The 23,873-nt window shown below is 41.8% G+C and overlaps 1 protein-coding gene across 4 annotated transcripts; it reads left to right on the top strand.

Moving 5' to 3' along the window:
• Nucleotides 1-600: 600 nt before the first annotated feature.
• On the top strand, nucleotides 601-23,873 carry ALG6 (ALG6 alpha-1,3-glucosyltransferase). Of its 4 annotated transcripts, none has more exons than XM_031050789.2 (15): nucleotides 601-654; nucleotides 3,505-3,616; nucleotides 7,091-7,175; nucleotides 10,523-10,612; nucleotides 11,539-11,627; nucleotides 13,827-13,909; nucleotides 14,548-14,612; nucleotides 16,823-17,008; nucleotides 17,475-17,610; nucleotides 19,843-19,928; nucleotides 20,739-20,823; nucleotides 21,900-21,970; nucleotides 22,507-22,575; nucleotides 22,722-22,920; nucleotides 23,385-23,873. In XM_031050789.2, the coding sequence occupies exons 2-15, from the start codon at nucleotides 3,535-3,537 to the stop codon at nucleotides 23,580-23,582; spliced, it is 1,524 nt and encodes a 507-aa protein (XP_030906649.2). In that variant the 5' UTR covers nucleotides 601-654; nucleotides 3,505-3,534; the 3' UTR covers nucleotides 23,583-23,873. The 4 variants fall into 4 exon arrangements, with proteins under 4 accessions (XP_030906649.2, XP_030906650.2, XP_005151233.2 ...); XM_031050790.2 differs by lacking the exon at nucleotides 601-654 and adding an exon at nucleotides 710-758; XM_005151176.4 differs by lacking the exon at nucleotides 601-654 and adding an exon at nucleotides 713-904.

Genomic DNA, 23,873 nt, shown 5'->3' with positions numbered 1-23,873 from the left:
AAGGGGCTGCAGGAAAGCTGGAGAGGGGCTTGGGACAAGGACCTGTAGGGACAGGCCAAGGGGAATGGCTTGAACCTGCCAGAACAGGGGAGACTGAGCTGAGCTCTTAGGCAGAAGCTCTTCCCTGTGAGGGTGCTGAGGCGCTGGCACAGGGTGCCCAGAGAAGCTGTGGCTGCCCCATCCCTGGCAGTGCTCAAGGCCAGGTTGGACACAGGGGCTTGGAGCAAGCTGCTCCAGTGGAAGGTGTGTCCCTGCCTGTGGCAGGGGTTGGAGCTGGAGGAGCTTTAAGGTCCCTTCCAGCCCAAACCATTCGATGGTTCTACGCCAGCCACAGCCGGGACACAGCCGCACCTTCCTCCTCCGAGGGCAGCTGCGCACTGCGGGCCCACCCCTGCCCGTTTGCAGCGGGGCTGCTCACGGCTCCCGCATCCCTGAGGTAAAGCCGCTGCCCGCCGCCATTCCCGGTCCCCCGGGCGCACCATGGCTCTCTTTCCCCCCTCAGTCCCGTTCCCGCCCGCGGGCACAACTGCGCAGGCGCAGTGCATCCTTCCTCCCCCCCCTCCTTCCCGCTCGCGCGCACGCGCGCGCTCCCGGCGGCGGTGGAGGCCGGAAGCCCGTTGTGAGGCGGAAGCGCGTGCGCGCGGGACGTGGCCAGTAAGGAGCGGCGGGAGCGGGTGGGGTGGGATGGGGCGGGAGGCAGGGAGCCGGTTTTCCCTCTTTCCCTTGGTCCCGCAGGGCCTGGAGCATCCGGTGTGTCGGTGCGTGGGGCGCTTGTGCCGCCGTACCCCGCGGTGCGGGCGGCCGCTGACGGGGCTGAGGGGAAGGGGAGGCCCCGGTGCCCCGCAGCACTCACCCCTCGTGTCCCTCCGGAGAGGCTGAGCGGGAGATCCGGGAGTTAAACGCGGTTTGTGGCGGGGGGTGGTGGGATAGCGGGCTCATGGAGTGGGGATTGGGTCCACAAACCACGCTGTTAACGGGTGGTTGTGTTCCTGAGGAGGGACAGGCTGCGGTGGTGCTGAGTGCTGGCACCTCTTACAGCAGCATCTGTGACCGAGGTCTTGAGGTTCCCTGTGCAGGGAGGGGGTACTTGCATCCGTGTTGTTTATCTGCATCTTTATAGCGGGCAGCGTGGAAGCACAGGGGTGTCCGGGGCTGTGATTCACTCCGTAGAGGGTGGCAGCTCGTTGATGGACCCTCTGGTGTTGCTCGTCCAGAGGTAGAGTTTGGGACTGACCAAACCAGCTTTATCTTACCCTGAAAACTGTTCAGCATTGTTACCCAACGGTATAGCAAACACTGAGGATCTGTGCTTTAGAATCTAATGAAGGCATTGCTTTTGTTTCAGGGGGTATGGAATAATTATTAAGGAGGAGAAAACAATATTTGAAGAATCACTTTTGAGCAGAGAGAAAAAACTCGGTACCCAAGAAAATATTACTTCAAATGCAGGGAATGGCAGAGATACAGGGAGGAGCAGAGATGAGGGAGTTTCCGTGTGAGACTGGCCTTACATAGGAATTAAGAAGCTGTAATTAGTAATTGTTCTAAGTGCAAATACAAAGGAAGAGCAGACATAACTGTTTTATAGAAGAGAAAGGGCAGTCTTTGTGACACTGATTTGGGAAGTCAGGTAGGATTCTGGGCTTCCTTGACCCAAGTTCAGGAAGCAGGAGAATTCATTTAGGGTAAGATGATCCACAAAGTCAATCTCAGTATCTGTTATTTAGATCCAGGTGCCTCACCTGTGGTTTGGGCACAGCTGTAGTGCTGCCAGCATTGCCGATACCAGTATTCACCTTTCTACCTATAGATGGTGATCTGCTGCTGTCATCCAGTTATGCTGTTAAAGTAACATTGATTTTACCCTTGGTAGTGGCGTTGGGTCACACCTTTCTGTGAATGCTAGATAAACACGGATTTAGTTTGAGCAGAAAATCATGTCTTGATGTTGTTTGTTAATAAAGCAGCAGTTCAGGGCTATTGCTGTGTGGGTTGGGTTTTGTTGCCTTATTTTTGGCAGTGGCAAGTGTATTAAACTCACTTAAATTGGATGATGCCTCTTCTGCAAGGAAAGTCTTTACAGTTGTACCCAGGCTCATCCACTCATCTGTAACGTATCTGTTGCTGACTGGAGGGAATGGTGTGGCTGCTGATCTGGCAAAATGCAGCTTTGGATTTACTGCTGCCTCTGCCTGTCAACACTGGAGCAGTTTCTTTTTCAACCTTTCCTAACTCAGGCTAAAGTAGTTTTGATTCTCTGGGTCAAAGTTTGTGTATTTTTATACTGGGGGGAGGGTGTGGGGGGGTGTGTGCTTAGGGCAAGATCATTATTTTCTTGATTTCTGAGTTTGATGCATGTGGTCTTTAATTTGAGAGATACAGCAATGTATCCTACTGGATCCTAACTGTGGTGAGCAGGTTTGGTGGGAGAGCGGTCTTCCTGCCTTGTTGAGTAGAAAGATGAGCTCTCGAGCTGGGTAGGTTTTATTTGATGTATCTTCTAGGGAGACGTTGCTGGTGCTGGGAAAGGGGGAGGTAGAATTTTAAACCCCTTTTTGCATGCTGGGGAGACTGAAGTAAGATTTAGATCAGGGATTTGTATTTGGTCACTAATGCCAGACGTTTGCATTCCTAGGCTGGTGGTACGCAGGTCATTTCTTTTATTATGCACTGGACCATATTCCTGTGGAATTAGTTGGGACACTTGTTACAGAGATTATAGTGGGCTCTGTGCTTTTATAATGGCAGCAGGAGAACAGCCTAACACCTGCCAGCACATGGTTAACTTCTAAATCACTTTAGTATATGTGTAAATCAACAGAGAAGGCTGCACTTTGTGTAATTTGGCAGTGGTTTTCCTAATCAAGCAAATACTTAATACTGGGACACTTACTTGTTAAAACTTTGCTTGTTAATTATAGCTTTTTTCCTAGTGAGTTATTAATATAGTAATTCTTACAGACTTCCCAGAAGAGGTTTTTCTTGTTCAGTGACAAATAGTAGTGTGTGAGCTACTTAATGCACATAGTTGGGATGAGTATTTTGACTACTGCTACAATCTTCCCTATTGGTCTCTTGTAGAATCTTCTCTTGGCACAGGTAAAAACATGCTATATGTTTGCAGAACAAATTGTGGAGCTTATTGAGAGGGTGCTGAAGTTTGTATGTATATATAAGGTGCAGTGTTGATCTGGTAACTGAATTCTCTCATGTGGTTTGAAATCTTTTACCCCTCTTGCTGCTGTTTTTATGCATTTTATCAGATGCCTTTTCAGCTTCTAGCTCAGCAGTGGAGGAAATTGCTTCTGGGCAGCTTTGGGCTTCATGGTTAGAAATTCTCCAGTACTGAAACCCCTCCTGATTGCAGTGCGCTTCCAGACACGAGACAGTAACCAAATGCTTCTGGGTGGAGAGAAAGCTGGGACTAGCTGTTGTGCTCTTAAATGCCCAAGGAACAAACCCACAGACAGTGCTGTAGCAATGTTTATGGTGGTTTCTTTTCAGGTACCTTTCGGCTTGTTACGAAGAGCAGCTATGGAGAAGTGGAGCTTAATGACAATCACTGTTTTACTGGCACTTACTGTACGCTGGACTGTGTCGCTCAGTTCTTACTCAGGTAATACATGTTCATGGTCTGTAAAGCAACCTACATGAAGGTGAATTATGGAGCTTGTGATAAATTAAAATAAACTTGCATGTGAAATCATAAATAGGAAGCAATGTGTTATTTCAAGTATTGTCATATTTTAGTGCCTCTCTGTTTCCCTGGGGTTTGTGTAATACCTTATCCCTGTGTTTCTGAAGTGCGCAGTGATTAACATCACACCTGCTTGAAATAAAATGCTGAGGAAAAAACACCACAATGTGTTTTTCTACGTGTGTGATGGTCAGTAAGGTTTTAGGAGCCGAAGAACAGCTGTCAGTTCACCCCATGCCTTTGTTGTTCCAGTACGTGCAGAATGTTATTGCAATCCAATTGTACATTTGTTTAATCTTGTTCTTTAAGTTCTATAACAGATATAGCCTTAATTTGTATTTAGCTAAAACTGTACTGGTGGTAATGAAGATAGTGTGAAGTTGATGTGGAGTGAGCGATTACACTCTGCCTTGTAGCTGTACTTCCTTAAAGTTGTTTACAGCATAAACTAGAGCTATAATCTTTTAATAGATGAGGTTTTCTCCTCCCCATCTCAGTATGCTTGATCGAACTAGCAAGCTGTTTTTTCCAGACCTCTCAGTGCCATTCCTACACTTAGGATGAGCTTGCACAAAGCTTGCTCACTGCAAATTAAACTCCCCATCAACTTTTAATCCCCATCAACTAAAAGAATCACAAGCTCAGTCAAATTCAACTCTAGTTCTCTGTTAAAGCAATTGGGAGCTTCATTCCCGAGTAGCTGGAGTTGTTCTGTAGCATTTGAGTGATTTTTAAACTGGTAGCTCCTGGGTTTCACTTCCTTGAAGGCATTTGCTTGAGGAGAAATTGCATGCACACCTTGCACAGCTGTTTGATTTCTGAAGATGCCACTGTAAGAAATTGCTCTGTAGGTAACAGAGGTTTTTTTACCCATCCATAGACAGCAAACTAAACACCCTGTCTTTTGGCACACAATGCTAAATATTTGTTGCATTGCAAGTATTTACAATTACTTTGCTAAGTAGATCTTTTTAAAGTCATTTTAATTTCAAACCTGTCCAGATTTTGAGAGGCTTAAAGTGATGCCTGAGCTAAAATTTAATCTTTTCTAGTTTTGTTTCCTATGCAATGATTGTGTAACTTTCTGGAATAGGAAAAGCTGAGTCTGATCCAATCCAGCAAATTATTAAAGCATGTGCTTAACTTTGTGTATTGGCTGGCTGAAAAAAAAGGCAAACCTGAATGTTAGAGCTGTCATGCATATCTACAGTGGGGTGTTTTTTTCCTCTTTGACTTCCTTCAGTTGTAATATACATTTAATGACAGGAGCAAGGCAAAAAATGGTCAGGGTATTGTTTAAACGGCTGTGATTTTGTTTTGCCGCTCACTGCAGTGAAGTTGAGCAAAGGATTAGAAGCAGTCATCGTTCTCTGAAGGGGGCTCTGGTAGAAGTGCTGATTCAGCATGCTCCGAAGTGGTGTAGGTGGCCAGAAGCAAGGGGGTTAATTCTGCCCTTATTTACTGTAGAGTCTTGGATTGCCATCTCAGTTCCATTCTGTTGCTGCTGGCCATCCACCGTGTTTTTTGGATCTGCCTTCTGGAAGCCCATAACTAAAACCTAGTTTTGAAAGGTCACCATTTATGATGACCTTTGATTGGCTGATCTTGGAGAATTATTGAGGAAAAACTTGGCTTCATATATTAATGCATCCTTTTTTTTGCATTGCTAAATTCCTGCTAAATTAAGCTAAACACCATCGTGGAAAGGCAGCTTCTGACCCTTAAAAACGTCTGCTTCCAGGTAACAATAGAACTCAGTAAGACCACTCTAAATTTAAAGTATTTGTGACCCTTTTCAAATAAAACACTAAATTTTTATGAATCCTGAATTCTGTTCAGCTGCATACTTGATGCTTGCTGCAGGTGGAAGCTGTGCATGTGTTCTCAGATTAAGACGGATGTGTGATCCATTTGGCTTTCAGTAATTGAACTTTAGGATTAAGATCTCTCTTGGTCTTTCTGAAGGAATTAATTTCTCTTCCTGTGGTGGTTTTTCTTTTGAGAGCCAAAATAAAATGTGTGGTTTTATATATGTACCTATGTGCATATGAACACACACAAACACTGTAATTTGCATAATACTTTTTCTTGTATTTCAGTAACCCTATGTCAGTTTCTTTGTTCCTCTAGATTTATAATTATAGAACAGTCACTGCTAAACCTCCCATTCTCCAGTGACCTCACTTGTTTGGGAGAATTTCGGTTGCATGTGCCATACCATGGAGATAATCTCTTTACTACCCAGGGTTAAAATAGCAGCGATAATGTTCTCTCCGCTACCCAGGAACAAGCAGTACATATTGGAGCTTGTGTGACTCCCACAGACATAGATCATGTGAAAAATTATAGATGGCTTTCCTGTATTTTAAAGAAACTCTTAAATCTCTGTCTGGCTCGTGTCAATATTTTACTGGAAGTGTTTTCAGTCCAGTTCCTGTTCTCAATAAGCACAGGTTAATAGAAGTAAATAAATTCTGTGATGAAGATGCTTAATATACTGCCGTTATCAGAGTTAGGCTTATGTTGAGGCAATTGTTTATGAGTAGACCTCTGAAGTATTTGCATTAATAAAGCTTTTTTTCCTGTGGAAATAAAAGGAATATCTTGGTTTCCTGAGAGACTTACGTATGCATGCGTGAAAAGTGTCCTTTAACGTAATTCACTCTGCAGAATTGCTACATAACAATCACTCAGTTGAAAAATGTGTGAGGGAGAATTCCTGTAAACCGAAATGGAGCAGTTATTATTTAGAAGGCTTTGGAGATCATAAGAAAAAATCCTTCCAGACCTCTTCTGTGTGCTGAATGACCTCATTCGGTAAACGGCTCATCTGAACTCCTTATTAAGGGACAGAGGCACTATGCTTGCTAGGCAGGCAGCAGAGGGAAGGGATCTAGGGGACTTGCAGCCGGTCCTAGTCCGAAGGAAATTTAAAGGTAAGGGTGGTTGTTACTTTTAAAAGCAAAGCACCACAACGTGGCTGAAACACAAGTGAGAACACTGTCAGTTGTTATATACTAAGGACACGTAGTAGCTCACACAGAATCAGTATGAGGTGTCTGTTACGTGCATTTTCTTATTTCAGAGAAAGTGCCCCATTTTTCATCTACACTTGGAAATGATTTTTTTGTCAGATGAGGAAGCAATTCTTCATGGTGGAATATCTTGATAAATGCTTGTTGCAGAAATATCCAGAAGGCCAAAAGAATGTGTAACTTTCTTTTTTCCCTTCCCTGTTAGACTGCATAGCTGATGAGGTCTCTATTTCGTTCTCAAATATCAGAAGGGAATGGAGAATAAAATTAGTGACATATTAATATGCAAATGCATATCTAGAGGAAAAGCATTCTCCATAAACTTAATAAAGCCCCAAGTACTGTCATTTCTTTTTAGGTGCAGGAAAACCACCTATGTATGGAGACTACGAAGCTCAGAGGCACTGGCAAGAAGTTACTTACAATTTGCCCGTCAGGCAGTGGTACGTAGTGTGTGGGTTACAAAGGGGTTAATGTAATGAAACTTTGGGTTGTACCTTTCTTTAATATATCTTTAAGGTCTCTGCAACATCTCTACCGTTCCTTGAACTATGCTAAAATCCCTTTTGCATTAATGCAATATCACCCTGCTCTTAAGCTGAGACACTGTTTTCTTCTCAAAAAAGCTAAAATTTGCAATTTTGACTTGCTAGCTACGAGTTTCTGTAACAAACTCTTCTGACTTCTCTGTTGTGAAGCTCCAGCTTTGTTTCAGATTGAATGGAAAGATTCAGAAGCAATTTCTTACCAGGTTTATATGAGATCTTAGAGAAGCTTGTTCTCTTGGGTTCAAAAAAATCAGTTCAGCTTCCTGAGTTCCAGATCTCTAATGCACTAAAACCTGCAGGATTACCAGCACTGACAAAACCAAACCAAGCTCTGCTCATCTCCCCTAAGCTGAAAGGCAGAGGCCTGCCAGTAAAGGCAGAGATTTGAATTCTTGTGCTGGAGGCACCGGTTGGTTTTTACACGTGCAAATTTGTTGTTCATACCCATGTTCTTAGTATAGCATTTAAAATGTGGGTGCCTGGACTCTAGCTGTAATGAGAGTGAGCTTCATTTGTACAGATCACTTAAACCAGTAGGAAGATGATTCCAAATGTTTTATTTCTTTTTATATTGTTCCTAATATTTCTTAGAGCTTGCGTGGAATGGTAAATGTTATTTTGTCCCTATACATGCTACAATGTAAATTGGCACACTTTGGAACTTCAGGGCATTTTCCAATAGGGATAATTGCATTCTGTTTGCTATGATTTTTTTCTTCAGCTGTCTGTTGGGGAAAAGATTAATATGACAGAATAGAATATTAATTCAGTTGTATTGCTGTAAATTTATATGGGGTCAGTTCTGAAAGTACGACACTGAAACTCTGTAGATGACTTTATATTGGGACTTAGGATCATCCTGTTGTATCTATATTATCATTTCTCTTCTATGTGTTTCTGGGATATCCAAACCCTTATTGTGCCAGAGTTGGGATAATGGAGAGCTGACATAATTATGGAGTTGGCAGCTTTGATCCACTCTGCTATATGTGGAACTATATGTGCTTAAAATTAAGAGTTATAGCAGGCATTACTTATAGGCATTCCCCAAGGGCAGGTGAAACTATATTGCAGGCTGGGTTTCGCCTCTGGGCTGCCAGCTGGGCATCTCAGCCTTGTTGTATTTGCTCTTTATTTATAACAGAAGTTTTTTGGATTAGGTCTGCTTTGGGAATTGAATTCCTAACACAGCAAAGTCATATCCAGTTTTGGGTGGTGGAAAAGAACATTTTGGCTGACATGGAAGGGATTACATTCTAGAAAACGTAAGCTAAGCTGTCTTTCTCTTCCTGTAGTATAGAGATAAGCAGAGAAGACATTATACTTCAGGGTGTAAAAATAGTATTCAAATTTGAGGCTGAGATTCTAATCACTTCTCATGCTGTTTCTTGTTTAGTATTAGAAGAGCTGTCTATGCTGCAAGTGTTCCTCTGTAAACTTGGCTCTGTATGTACAGAGAGAAGCTCTTGGGAGGAGAGTTGTCATGCTAACTGTTAAACAGGCAGCTATAGGTTATATAGCTGCATGTTCCATGCTTATTTTCTTTGATCCAAACCAAAGATGTATAAGGGTATACAGTATTAGTTTCCTTGTGTGACATTTCTGAGCCAGAGGCCAGTACTTCAGTATTTCTTCTATATTACTCTTTATATTCTTGATATTATTTATTAAAGGTTACTCTGAGAACATCCTTCCTTATTACACTGTTAGTTAAAACTGTGACAGCTTTTTTGCTAAGTATTACTGGGTAGAGGGGTTATTTTTTCTGTTGAAACAATGAGTTTATGGAGAATAAAATTAAAGAAAACCAAACAAAAACCCCAAACCTAAGACAAACCCAGAAAGTTTATGACAGACAATCTGCATGTAGAGTCTGAACTGCTTTGGCATGAACAGTCTGGAATTGTAGGATAAAAAGCAGATATACAACTCAAAGAAATGTCATTTATCATCAACTCATCAGATTCTTCAGGCAGCTCATGAAGAATTCAAGAAATGTCATTTACTATAATAGATGTCAAAAATTGGCTGCATTTGACAAGAGAGACTGAAAGAGCCACAGGATTGCCCCATGGCAGTTAGGTTAGTCTGTTTCACTGTCACAGATATAAAGGGTCAAATGCCTTATTTTTATGACTTCTGTTTTCCTTGGATAAGATCTGTTTCTCATTTGGAAGAGGTGACTTAATTCTAACTGCTGCCAGTCTTCCATACACGTGACACAACGTAATTCCAAATGGGCAAATCCTTTTCCTTTCTTTCACGTGTTCCACCTGAGTTTTGAGGCAGAACGAGGTAAAGTGGTTGTGGCTGATGTATCTGATTGAGGTTTGTGCCCTTGTGTGGCTATTGAGGTTACTCTGATAACTTGGTGCTGCCTTCTAAGGAACTTTTTAGCCTCCTGCGTTCATGCCGATGCTGTTGCCTAGGTTCACCTGCTGTGCCATAGTTCTCTTCCAGATGTATGCTGCTTTCTGTTTGTGTAATATCTTAATGCCGCCCTTTTCCACTTCTGTTCAGTTGCTTTCCAGCAGTGTAAGTTCAGCAGGTGGTTTTCCAGCACTTTCAGGTTTTCTGTTGAGCAGAAGCAGTTCACAGTGTGCTACATTACAGTCTGAAAGAGGAGCAGGGAAAGTTTAGCTGTTCCAAAGTCATTGTCACATACTGTGTGTGCTGTCCAAGTCCAGGAAAGAAAGGAATAGGATTAAATATAAGGCCAAAAAAAAAAAATAACAACCAGTGAATTAAATTTCATTGGTAATTTCCATTGGGTTTATTTCTGTTTTGGCAAACTGCTGTTTCCTGGAATTACTGACATGGGTGACAAATGTAGGTTTGGTTTGGAGATGGAGGTGAGGACATGCAAAGCCCAGCACAGGCAGAAGCCTAGAGCTGTAGCAGATGTGTATAGCGATTCTTGTGCAGGCTTTGGTTTAGTCTTTGGATTTTTGTCAGGCTCTGTTCACATCAAGGTTTTTCCCTCTCCAGATAAGTAGCTTTAGCAGTGTTTTTAAACATACTTTGCAAACATAAATGAGAGTGCTCTGGATCACTTTTGCTTTTGCTTGGTTGAGATATTTTGGTGTGCAGTAAAATAAAGCACATGTAGAAGTCACTGACTCCTGTGTTGGATTTTGAATGTGTTAATACAAATATTTGGGTTAATATTCAGCCTTTTCCTTGGGCTGAAACAAAGCTGGAGATGTAGGTCCTTATTAAGGTTTTAATTGTTATTATTCTAGGTACTTCAATACAACTGATAACAACCTGCTGTACTGGGGCCTGGATTATCCGCCTCTTACTGCCTACCACAGTCTTGTATGTGCTTACATGTAAGTTCATGATTTAAAGTACTTTACGAAATACCAAATTCATCTCTCTTTCCCTCCTTTCCCCTCCCCTTTTCTGTGTCTGTCTCTCCTGAGGAGAGAAACCAGTAGCTAAAACCTACCAATCTGGACAGCTGATGAAATGGAGAGTTTTGTTTGCTTCCTTAAAGCTAGGGAATAGATTTTATGTGTATCCCTATTGCTTAAAACTAATACTGCTGGTTTTCTGCCTTGAAATTACCTCGAGGGGGACTGAAGGGTTACATTCATTTTGCCAGGTCTGTAAACTTTAGCAGAGTTAGACGTGACTTAGACATTTATGTTTCCAGAGAAGCTACCGTTGGATCAGTGATGCACAGAGAAAAGTGCCGTAGGAATTGGGCATATCTCATGGGAAAGCTCTCGTGTGTTGAGAGCCCAAGTGACATTTGATGACTGGATATCATGTAAATAGAATTCTGTTATTGGAATACTTTTTCCACAAGGGCTTTACTGCTGTTGGAATGAGACTTATGGAATAAGAATGTAGGTTAAAGTGCACCGGCTGAGTTATGTGGGGCATCTATGTGAACTGTAAATGGTTTATATTTAATACTTAAGCATGAAAGGTATTTACAATTGTTTTTCTAAAAGTCAGTGGAACTACACTGAAGGTGGTTACCTTGTCCTAATAAATATTGTATTCCAGGCGCCCTGTTTGCAAAGATGATTCCTTTTTAATTGTGAAATAGCAGCTAAGTCTACAGCATAAACAGATGTAGCCGGGAGGGAAATCTCTCATTGATCACTATTGCTCTTAGAAATATTCCTTCTCCATTCATCTTAATTCTTGGAATATGCTCCTGTGTGTGTCATCTTTATTGCTGAGAGGAGTGTAAAGGGAAATGAGAACTGTCTACGTTTTGATGTGTCTGTACTTTGTTTTACAGTGCAAAGTTAATAAATCCTGATTGGATTGCCCTGCACACATCTCGGGGGTATGAGAGTCAGCCACATAAGTTATTTATGCGTACAACAGGTAGGAAAATTATATTTCCTCAGGATGAAGGTACAGATTGTCTTGCGTACTAATTTAGCATGTTTAATGTCATGCAGCTTCTCCGGCTTTACCAGTTTATTCCCATTTCTTGGACTTGGGTAGCCTTGCAGCTCCGTTTATGAACCAAACTCCTGTGTTCTTTTCTCTTCTACCATACTTGTGAAGCTGATGAAATACATAAATAACTTCTTAACCCCATTGATTCAGTAAAAACTCTTAAGAAAAAGCCACTTTTTTATAGCATATATATATATATTTATAGCATTTTTGAATTGAAAATCGTTTTGTTGCCTTCCCTTCCATTCTCATAAACATGCTTTTCATTTACAACTTGGCTTGGTCTTAGTTGTGGAATTATTTCATATATAGACAGGCATTAACAACCTCCTGAGGTCTTGGAGAGGTTCATTATGAGCTGTGTGCTTTATCTTAAAGGAAGAGGTATTTGATATTTTTAAAGATACCACTTTCAGAGTCACCACTTTCTAGAGATAAACTGTTAGCAAAAAGGTAAAATTGTATTTTACCACTTTTACCCTAAACTTCATTTTAGGGTCACTTTTCTGATGATTTGATTGTTCTGAGCTAGAAAGAGAAGGTTAAAATAAGTGCTGAAAAAATACATGTGGATAACTTAATTCAGTAGCTGTGTTGGTGGCTCTGCAAACAATGTGGCCTGTGAGCTCTTGTTCTCTATGCAATGGTAGATACTGTGTTATCCTGTTACTATTTGCTTTCATTTGAAGGGTTTCCTCTTGCTTTGTGTAGCACTGGAATGGCACAGAATGCTTTCTGATTGCAACAGCAGAATCTGTTGGTCCTCGGTAGCTTTTCAGTACTTCACAAATGTCCGTCTGGTCTTAGGAATTGATTGAATTGGAAAGAAATAAAAATCACTAGAACTTAATTACCCTTGAAATGGGCTTTATTAGTTTTGAAATCAGCTCACTTGACAAACCACTGATGGCTCGAGCAGAGCTGATAAACACTTTTTAACAATAGCCATTAGAAGAATGCATTCAAATAATTGAGGGTGGTTGGTGTCAGCTCTTGGCATCGCACCTTTGTTTGAAGAGTCAGTGGATTTGTTTTGCTAATGCCTTGGGTTTATTTGTTTAATTGTGGCTTCAGCACTGAATAACTGATGTCTTTGAACATTCTCTTCCAAATGCTATTACACTTTCCCTCTTGCAATAACTGAAACTGGTGTATAGGAATACACTGACTCTCTTTCTCGGGCTCTTAAGACAACACTCACTTCACCTGGTGGTTTAAGCATGAGCAGGAGTTGACACAATTCCAGTCAGGTGAATCTGCTTGTTCTGTTGTCCACCCTCGTACAAATACTTGCTGCAGGCAGATGATGAAAGCCAAATAACTAGTTTTAGATTATTTATCCACATCACACAAACTAGGGACAGTTATAACCTAGAGCTTTGTAGTTGTGTCTGCAGACTATCTGTTTCATCAAACAACTTGACTGGATCTGGTTGTAGTTGATTTCTTTGGAGAAGGAAGAATGCCTTCTCTCATTTTGGCATGTGAGGAACTAGAGTGTGCTCCCTTATTGACTGAGGCTGTGCCAGAAGCCAAAACAGCTGAAGGCATGGAAGCAGCAGCTTCTGGACATCAGAAATGATAGCGTTTGAAACATTAACAAGATCAAATTCTGTACACCCATTTCTTTCTGTCCTTTGAAATGGAACTCCCCAGTTTATTCTGATGAAGAACTTTCTGATATTTTAATGTATATTTCCCTATATTTTTTCCTTGTTTTTTTCAAAACCACTGAAAAAATGAGCTTTGGTGTAGCTGCCAACTGGAGCTATGTTTAAAACAATGAAACATACTGTAACACAATGTAAGATAATAGAAAAACTTATTCAGCTGACGCTGTAGCCCTGGGACTTGTGAAATCCAGTTGAATTGAATGAATAGAGTGAAGTACAGAGGTCAACCCCACGTTCAAAAGGCAAGGAGTTAGTCTCACCCCAACACTGTCTAGTTATCATCTGAGTGTTTTTTAACACCAAACACAACCAAGGCGTGGAGCATTCAGAAGTTAAAACTGCAAGGAAGAGTCAACAATTCACAATCCACATGAAAATGTGTGACTCGAGCAGCATTAAATGAGGTACACGTGAGGCTTCTAACATAAAGTTACTCTTTGTTTTTCAGTGCTTGTTGCTGATTTGCTGGTTTATATTCCTGCAGTTATTTTATATTGTTTTTCCTTGAAAGAAACATCTACTAAAAAGAAGGCGAGTATCTGGTGTGTGTGTGTGTAAATGAAGAAATAAAGAGAACATCCTCTTAAAACAGGGGAGGAATGTAACAGTATGGGGGTTAATGTGTAGAACACTGTGATGGTTTTAGTTGACATAGAACTGTTGTCAATCATTGTATCTTGTATTAAAGGCTTTTCACTTAAAAAGATAAAGCCATTTATTATCTGACAGCAATTAATATAATGCATTCAATAACAAGATGCTCTGAAGTTTAGAGGCCATGAACTCTGAATTATGTCTCTTTATGAACTTATTACTTGGATAGTAAACCCAAGATGGGGGAAGCCAGGAACTGCTTTGTCTTGCACAGGCCTTATGGCAGAACCCATGCATTCTGGAATAAGTCCTATGGTTTTTGGAGTGGTTCCAAGGCTTAAGATGGGTGTGGGTGATCTCAGCTGGTTGGCAAAGGGAAGCCTGATCTCTAATCCATGTTTTCTCAGCGGTGGAAAATCTTGGTCCTTCTTTGTTCCTCAGAATATTGCTGGGAGAATATTGTAGAAAATAAGATTCCTACGTATAGGATGCACCATGGAGGGGCAAATTTTTGTACTGGAGTAGTACTGTAAGTTCCTCTAACTTAGTAATAATTTTTTGATCCTTCTTCCCAGGTTTCCAGTGCTCTCTGCATACTGCTTTATCCGGGCCTCATTCTTATTGACCATGGACACTTCCAGTATCCTTCTGCAGTGAAATTCCTTTTGATTTACAAAGTAACACTGTTCTTTAGTAGTTGCCTTTAGCTGGGCGGGAGGTTATTTCTGTGTACAAAGTCATCTGGGGCCTTCTGCCTACCCCAAAGCAGAGATTGTAGAGAAAACTGTAAGTCTGGAATATGTTGGGGATAAATAATTGAGATTGGGACAAATCAGACATGAACAGCATTCTTCCTGTGCCTTGAGCTCATGTTCGTCAGTCACCTTACTGCAGAAAACATCACTGCTATGGCAGTGACAACACTACAGAGAGGAAAGAATGATGGCTTGTGCTCCTGTGCTTTGTGTTTGGAGAGAGAACCACCTTAGATCTTTCTGAGGTGGCTGAGGAGTGAGTCAGATGGGGCATGTAAAATGTTCACTTCTATAAAATACGCCATCCTGTCTTACCTTTACCATTACATGAGACTGGATTCACTTCACATAATGCCTAACCATTTACCAGCTGGGCACCTAAGATGAGTTAGGCTGTCAGGCTGGCTGGTCAATGATGGTGGCAGAAAGCTTCACAAGATGGAATAAGACTGGTAAGATTTGAATAAGAGTGCTGGTTTTACACTGGTTTTGCACATCATAAAACAAATGCTATTAGTTGGCTCCTCCAGGCTGCGCTATGTAGTGCCATTGAGCCAGTGGGACACAGTTCTGGAGCTGTAATAAATGTAGGTATTTAACTGTTCCAAGGAGATGCTGAATCTGTGTGCCCACTAAATCAAGTCTTGACGATCAAATACTGATTTGTGGTTTTCTAAGAGAGTGCCTGGTGAACTTGGAAGACAGCATATCTTAGAATGTAGATTTCAAAGGAGAAAAGTTCATAATGCTACTGAGTATTTGACTTACAGTTCAGGGCATCTGAAATGGTATTTGTGGCCTGACTCTTTAAAGATAGAGACTTTGAAGTCTGGAGACATCACTTACAAGGATAGAGATGGGAATGGATGCAGCTCTTTTTAGAGAGAAGGTGATGGTCAGGAAGTGGCACAGGGTTACACTTTCTAGTATGTATAAAGAGGAAAGCAGTTTTCTGCTCTGCATGTTCGACGTTGGATAGGGCAAGAAGTAACATCCCTAAGTGACCATAGGAAATACTTGGGTGGTTTTTTAAATACGTGGAAAAATCTCTGAACCATAACTACAGTGGAATGCTGGAATAGATCCCAGATACTGTGGAATCTGAGCATCAAATCCTTAAGAAAAGGTTCCATAAACCTCATGTCTGGGTGATGCAGGTGTAGTGGATGCTGTGTCGAAGCAGACAGATGCAGTGCAGGGTCTGCTGTGCTCTGTTCCAGCCCTGTTGCATGGATAACTTCACTAGCTGTGACCAGCTTTCAAGAAGTCAATAGATTTACTTAACCTGAACTGCTGCTGCACGTCTCTGCAAGGACAGAGCCTTTTGGTGTAACAATTTGTTGTTGTGAAATTGAGATCTCAAATATACATGGCAGTAAAATACATGGTAGTCTTCAGTACCTAAAGGGGCTACAAAAAGCCTGGAGAGGGGTTTGGGCAAGGGCCTGCAGGGACAGGCCAAGGGGAATGGCTTGAACCTGCCAGAACAGGGGAGACTGAGATGAGCTCTTAGGCAGAAGCTCTTCCTTGGGAGGGTGCTGAGGCGCTGGCACAGGTTTTAGCAACTTATTCCTTGTTTGTACAGTATTAGTAGCTAAGGGGACTGTGTGTGGATGAGAGTGTGGTGTCAGTATAATATATCACAAAACCCTCAGGAGTCCTTGATCTAAGTAATATATAGTTTAAATACTGGTATATTTGAATGTTCTGTATGTACCTTTTGAGAGCTGGGAGGAGACACTCTTGAAATGTTTATCTTTAATCATGTAAATACCAAGTAAAACCTGTTTATCCTGATGTATTTGACAATATAGTCCCCAAAATCTCAGTTGACTTAATACATGTTACTTGTATAATGAATACACACACTATTTAGCCTCAAATCTGCCTGTGCAAACTTTGAATCAAGCTTTGGAAATCTTAAATAGCAGTACAGTTACTTCTCTGTGTGACCAGCACAGTTAAAATGGGCAGTGTGCTTTTAAAACTAACTTGAAAGAACTCTTGTGTGCCATTTTTACCCTCATCCCTCTGGACATTCATTGCTGCCTTCCAGTATGAAGATGTGTATCTTGTCCTTGACACAAAAAACCATATACAACTCAGTGAGCCTGGGCCTTGCCCTGTGGGGTGTACTTTGTTTGTCTTATGACTGGGACCTGTTGGGCTCAGTGGCCTTTTGCTTGGCTTTAAATTACAAGCAAATGGAACTCTACCATTCTCTGCCCTTTTTCTGCTATTTGCTTGGCAAGTGCTTCAAGAAGGGACTGAAAGGAAAGGGGTAAGTGACCTAAACCATTGTATCTATTTCCTTGTTTGTATCATTCTCCTTGTTTGTATGTGGGCACTTCTGCATTGATTTCTAGTGGAAGATACTTCTTGTAATGTATCCCTCTCCTGCAAGATAAATATATCTTGTGGAGCTCTACCTGAAGTATTTCCCTTGAACAAACAGCAAAATCTGTTCAGGTGTGTTTAGCATTCTTCGTGCTGTAAACTGACTTAAATATGGGCTGCAGCAGGCAAGCAGATTAGATTGATAGCAGTAGCTCTATGGCTCTCCTGGGGTTGTTCTCATTAACCTGGGGACAATGAGCTCTTCCTGTGGTGTTTGTGGCCCCTGGTTTGGATTTGTTGCCTTCAGTTCTGTATCCTGTGTTGTAAGAGGTTTATGCTGTAAACTAAGAGCTGACTTTTGTTACCAGTAGGTGGATTACTCTTTTCTGATGTGTTTCTCTTGCTTGCAGATTAGTATTGCTAACTAAGATAGCAGGGACAGTGGTGGTTTCCTTCGCTATCTGCTGGCTCCCGTTCTGTACCGACATGGAACAAATCATGCAAGTACTCAGAAGACTCTTTCCCATTGACCGAGGCTTGTTTGAGGCATGCATGTTTTCTTCTCCCCCACCCCACTGTAAATGTTCTGTATTCTTAGATCCCTTGAGAAACCTTCAGCGTGACCTTTAGGGATTTCATGTGGGAGACACACCACAGAACTCGTAATCTGAGCTGCCTTCTTCAGCAGTCATTTCTTGCCAGTTATTTAATCCAGTATTTAACCCCAGCTCAGCTGGCATCTTCCAGGATATTATACGAGTAGACAACACTTATCCCATCATCAAACCCATACTTCAATCCATACATTTTTCCATTGAAATAGATTCCATAGTAATTGACAGTGTCAGAAGATGTAACCTTGAAAGTCAACAGCTTCAATCTCTGTCTTTAGTCCTGCTCAGCTTCTTTAGGACAGGATTCATTATCAAATAATTAAAACTAGTGGTTTGAGTGCATTTTACAACTTCATTTTTTTGTCCCACTTTGTGGAAATTTGCACTGAAAATCCACTATTTTCCAGAGGTTTTAGGCCAGTTCTGCTTTTCCCTTTTCCCAGATTATGGAGATTTGTGTGCTGCAGGGTGCTGAGTACCACAGCCTTAATCCAGGAAAGCAATTCCTCTTTCACCTAATGCTAACACAGCACCAGGGAGTCCTGCTGATAGAGGAAAGGGGATTCCTTTCCTCAGCAACACGCAGTTGTTGCTGTTGTTTTGCTTAGTTAGGGCGTGAACCTTAATATTACACTTTAAAAAGCAGCTTCTCAGCTTCTAGTTCAAGCAATAAAATGAAGCTCGGAATTTCCAGGGTTTGATATCTTGGGGATTTAAGCAAATATTTACATAGTTTGATTCATCTTAAATATTGTTTTTTGTCTTCTTTAGATACAAATATCACAAATGGCACTTTTCTCCCTTCAGAAGTTAATGCTGAAGGGCCAAAGGCAGCTTTGTATTTAGGCAGTGCTATTGAAGTGTTCTCAGTGTATTCTCTACTACGTTAGTTAAAAACAAACAACCCAAAAACCAACCCAGTAACAAAACAAAACCCCCAACAACCCCTCCAAAAAGACCATGTCCAAAAAAAACCCCAACAAAACGCTATTTCTTAGGAATTATTTGGAGTTTAGAAATGGATAATTTGGTCGTCACACTTTTCATTCAGTAACAAGTTTAAAACGTGTAAATGACAATAACCAAGGGGTCAGAAAGAGCTGAAGGATTTTAGTCTAATATTAGCCCAGATATTTCCTAGCTGATCAGGGAGTGAGTTGCTGGATGCTGATCGAGATAAACCGAGGAATTGTCCACGTAAGCAACGCGCAGTAAATTTACACCGGGGTGCCTGGAACAGGTTCTTTGAATCAGTTCCCATTTACAGCAGCCGTAACAAATGCTGCTGGTTGTAAAACCGTATTGGCTACTAAGTAGGCGTCCCGTGTGTGTGTGTGTGCTGGTGCTGCCAAACCCTCTGTTGGCTTGTAATCCTGAGCAGGTTCGAAGCACATACTCTGTATTGCTGCTGAGCATGTGAGGAAGATGGCTCAGTTGTTGGTGCGAGCAGCTTTCGTGGTGTTATGTCTACACAGCTGTGCCCCCAGCAGCTGTTTCGGGATGAGTTTCAGGAGCATGAGAGCTGTGGTTACAGATTTAATTTTGAAAGTGATCCTAGCACAACTGCTAATGTCTTTAGAGCTCTTGATTTATTAGAGGTTAACTCTGTCATTGCTAGCAGGCAGTAAGCATGGCTGAACACACGCAGGTACGTCATGACGTGGCAGTGTAGTGAATGTCTTCACATTCGAACAAAGATTCGTATTACACCAGTGTTTACTCAGGGACAGGTAGGTTCAGAGCCTTATTCTCACAAAGTGTGTGATCTCCTGAGTTCAGGGGCAGTCTTTTGTGCTGGAGAACTATTCTCTGTGACTTTAAAGTATGCTCCATCCTTGCAGTGTTCAAAGCTAGGCTGGACAGAGTCTTGGGCACCATAATCTGGTGTCAGGTGTCCCTGCCCATAGCAGGGGGGTTGGAAGTGGATGATCTTAAGGTGCTTTCCAACCTGAGCCAGTCTGGGATTCTGTTTGAGTCTTTCTAAAGTTCCGGTTTTGGAAGATCAGAACAATATAAAGTACATCCAAGCGTATCTGCAATTGTCTCTTTGCACTATCATGGTAAAACCCAACAATCTCCCACTTCCCAAGCCCCATTCTTGTCACAAATATTACTTTAAATGAGTGTTATTATCACTAATTACCTTTCCCCCCTCCCTTTCCAGGATAAAGTAGCCAATATTTGGTACAGTCTAAGTGTCCTTATAAAGATAAAGAACATAATATCACCTCAAACTCAACTAAAACTCAGGTAAGACTTAACCAAAGTGTTTTACATAGTTTATTGTTGGTGTTAATTTTCTGCAAAATGACTGATTTTGGTCAAAGAATGAGAAATGGTGTTTAAAGTCTTGAATAAATGTTTTCTTTCCTTTATTGTACCTTCCTCCCAAGCGATGCTTGCTCCAAGTGATAATGCTCCATCCCTGGCAGTGTACAAGGCCAGGTTGGACAGAGCCTTGGGTGACATGGTCTAGTGTGAGGTGTCCCTGCCCATGGCAGAGGGTTGGAACTGGATGATCTTAAGGTCCCTTCCAACCCAAACCATTCTGTGATTCTGCTCCCCAGGTGCTGTTAGGAATACCGATGACTGAAAAAATTCCTGCTTGGTTATACAGTGATTTAAGCTACTTGGTTGGTTAAAACTCAGATAAAACTTCCATGCTTTCCTCTTAAAGAACTACCTCCCATAGTGCTCTTGGAAGTTAAGAGTTCCCAGGTCTGGTTTTCTGACTAAATGGCAGGATTCAAGTCTAGGTCTGCAGAGTCAGAACTATTAATGGAAATCATAGAACCAGCTGGGTTGGAAAAGACTCTTAAATTTATTGAGTCCAACCATTACCCTAGGACTGCCATTAATAAATGCTTTATTCCTTGTTCAAAAGCATGTCTATCAGTGAAGAGCATTCAGCGCTCTTGTGATGGAGCCTCCTTGGGTCATTTTGTACTTCTGAAAATGAAAACTGAATTCCAACCTTAGATAATCTTCACAAGGGATCATATGAGAGCGTGGATGTAGCTCCTCGTGTATTGAAACTGGTTTTCTTACCCAACTCCTTAGTTTTGCTGTAACGTTCCTGAGCCTGCTGCCTGCTTGTGTAAAGCTCACAGCCCAGCCTTCTCTGCGAGGATTTAAGTTTGCTTTGGTAAGTGCATGTTTTTAACTGCTCCTTGGCTTAGATCAACCACTGAGTAGTTCCACTCACTGTGATGTAAAGTGTGGTACCAGTCAATGTAATTGTGCTGCTGCTGAAGAGATCACTTGAAGTGCTTTGTTATCATGTGTCCAGGGCTCTGACCTGTCTTTTAAATCCAGATTTTCTCCCTGAGCCTCAGTTATTTAGTGTGTATTTTTATTATCTTCCTCTGAAGAGTCTCTAGAAGATTCCATACACATTAAAGCTTTACACAGGGTTGGAATGTCTTCTGTTACTGTTTAGCTGCCAAAGTACTAGTTTTTCTTACTCTATCAGCTGCGAAAATCAGTAACAAATGTCTGAAGATAGACATGTGAGCTCTTGGTGGTTTGAAAATGATACTGTTTTCCCAAATGTTTGCCTTTCCTTAGTTGTATCACTGAATTTAAGCACATGAACCTGACTTACATGCAAAAATCAGTGTTTGAAATCAAAATCCTATGGAGCTGGTCCTAAGGTTTCAAGAGTTAAAAGATAATTTATACTTCTAATTTTATGCAAGTAAAGCTTTGAAAGTTCATCACAGCATTGCCTTAAAATTAACATCCTTTCTAAGAACTGGTTTACTTTTTAGTGTGTACGTTTCATTTGGTGGGAGGAAAAAGGACTGTGTTTTACTTTGGGGTGTTGGCTGGTCATGATGATGACCAAAATCCTCTGTCAGAGGTGGGTAGCTCTCATCAGGACTGAGCTTTGCCAGTGTTTGTGTATGTGAATGTTTGCCACACAGCAGCATCCCACAGTTTGAGGATGCTCTTGGCAGTAAAGCAGAGCAAGGGCTCTTTATGTTAAGTGCTTTGTGACTACACTGAGTGAACTTTCAGTGTGTTTCTCAGTGTGTAGAGGTGGTGACAGAAGCACCTCTGTACACTTGGAAATGGCACTGGAGTAAATGTAGCTGTTAATTAGAAAACTACATCATTTAGCTCAGAGATTCCTGTAAAGTCTGTGCCAGCAGAGAAACTAAAGCCTCCCTTTGCATTGCAGTCACATAGACTAATGTGTCTCTGATTTGCTTTCCTAAGGTTAGTTGTGCATTGTCATTTTTCCTGTTCTCCTTCCAAGTACATGAAAAATCTATTCTTCTAGTGTCAGTGTAAGTAAATGATTTTTCTGGGGATATATTTTGATCTTCTTTTCCTCACTTTGTTATTGCATGCTGCTTCCTCACTTACAAATACATCTGATTGTAAAAACTCCACACATTTGCTTTTCTGAATACCTCATAAGTGAAAGCATGCAAATGGAGCCATGCTGCTCTCTCCTCCTTCACCCATCTCTGGGCCGTGTGTCCTAGAGCACAGAGAGGTGCAGGCCAGAGCTGCCTGCCTGGGGCTGTTGAGGTGGTGGTCCACAGGGAGCAGAGGTGTCACTCAGCTGCCCAGCACAGCTGCAGGTTGAGCTGGATGTTCTGTGTGTAACTGAAAGTAACGTTTGATAAAGGAGGATTTTGAGAGGCTCTGGCAGAGGATGCGCTTCAGGTGCTGCCTGTTCCTGGGTTTTCCAAGCCCGTGCAAGTGTGGAATAGAGCTCTGCCTGGCCCCCTGGAGGACTGGGAGCACAGCATCCAGGTGGAGGGGGAAGTGTTGTCACTCAGAGTTTGCTTATCTGTTTCTCCTCTCTTCATTCTAGACCAGTCTGCTTAATCATAAATGAAATCCCTTTTATGGCCACGTGGTTTTTACTCGTGTCAACTTTCAGGTGAGTTGGACGTTAATAATCCTGTTTAAATACATGTTCTTTCCCCAGTTCCAGTGTAAATGTCTCCTTTTTCCCTTTCTCTTTACATTCATTGAAATATAACTTGGAATGTGCCCTCATTTCTGTGGGTAATTCTGTTTTTACAGCATGCTGCCTCTGCTGCTGAAAGATGGCCTGCTGCTGGCCTACACCGTGACCATGCTGGCTTTCCTGTCAGTCTGCACCACTTCCTTTTCCATATTTGAGAAGACTTCAGCAGAGGACCTGCAGCTGAAGCAGTTCTCCCTTTCCCTGAAGGGCTACGTTTCTTGGTTCAAGTCCTTTCCCAAGATTGTCAGGATGCTGGTGAGTTATTTTAATTCCCACAACTCTTCCCTGCAGCTCTTCCTGGTACTGAAGTAGTTGAATAAACCAGTTTTATGTCCATAACTGCACATCATTGCTGGTGAGGGTGCTGAGGTGCTGGCACAGGGTGCCCAGAGAAGCTGTGGCTGCCCCATCCCTGGCAGTGTTCAAGGCCAGGTTGGACACAGGGGCTTGGAGCAAGCTGCTCCAGTGGAAGGTGTCCCTGCCCATGGCAGGGGTTGGAGCTGGATGAGCTTTAAGGTCCCTTCCAACATAAGCTAGTCTGGGATTCTATGATAGAGCCCAAACAGGGAAAGCCACACTGTATCTGTGTAGAGATGTGCTGGAATGTTTTTCTGCAAGTATAGATTGAAGAATACAGAGCAGCCAAGTAGTAAAGCAACAGCTTATTTGTTTGAGGTTTTGAATCACCATAAGCTAATGCATCATTCCTTCTTTTACAGTTCCTTGTGTCCATAACCCTGATGGCTGTCTTGTCTGTGATGAGTGCCATGGTGCATCCCCCACAGAGGTTACCGGATTTATTCCCTTTAGCTGTGTCTGTTATTTCTTGCTTACATTTTATACTATTTTTGGTGTATTTTAATGTTGTTATTCTCTGGGACTCAAAGAACAGTAAAAGTCAGAAGAAAATCAGTTAATGAACCTGTGAAGATTGAGGACTAAACTGTGAAAGGACAGAGTATTCTCCATGAGCAGTGTTTGGCACTGCAGGTAAACCTGCTCGTGCTGTAATACAATTCCTGTATCCTAATGAAAATCAGGAAACACATCATGAGTATTGAAACACAAAGTAATCAAGGACTTTCAAAAGAAGGACTGTTTGGAAGAGCATTTGGAAATGTGATTTGGTGTTGTCTGCAGAAGTGTAATACTTTTTGTTACCATTTGTAAACTTAAACTCCCTAATAAAGGACCAAATTTTGCGTTAA

Source organism: Melopsittacus undulatus, chromosome 6 (genome assembly GCF_012275295.1).
Source record: "Melopsittacus undulatus isolate bMelUnd1 chromosome 6, bMelUnd1.mat.Z, whole genome shotgun sequence".
Classification (NCBI taxonomy): domain Eukaryota; kingdom Metazoa; phylum Chordata; class Aves; order Psittaciformes; family Psittaculidae; genus Melopsittacus; species Melopsittacus undulatus.
This window is presented reverse-complemented; position numbering and strand designations above follow the sequence as displayed.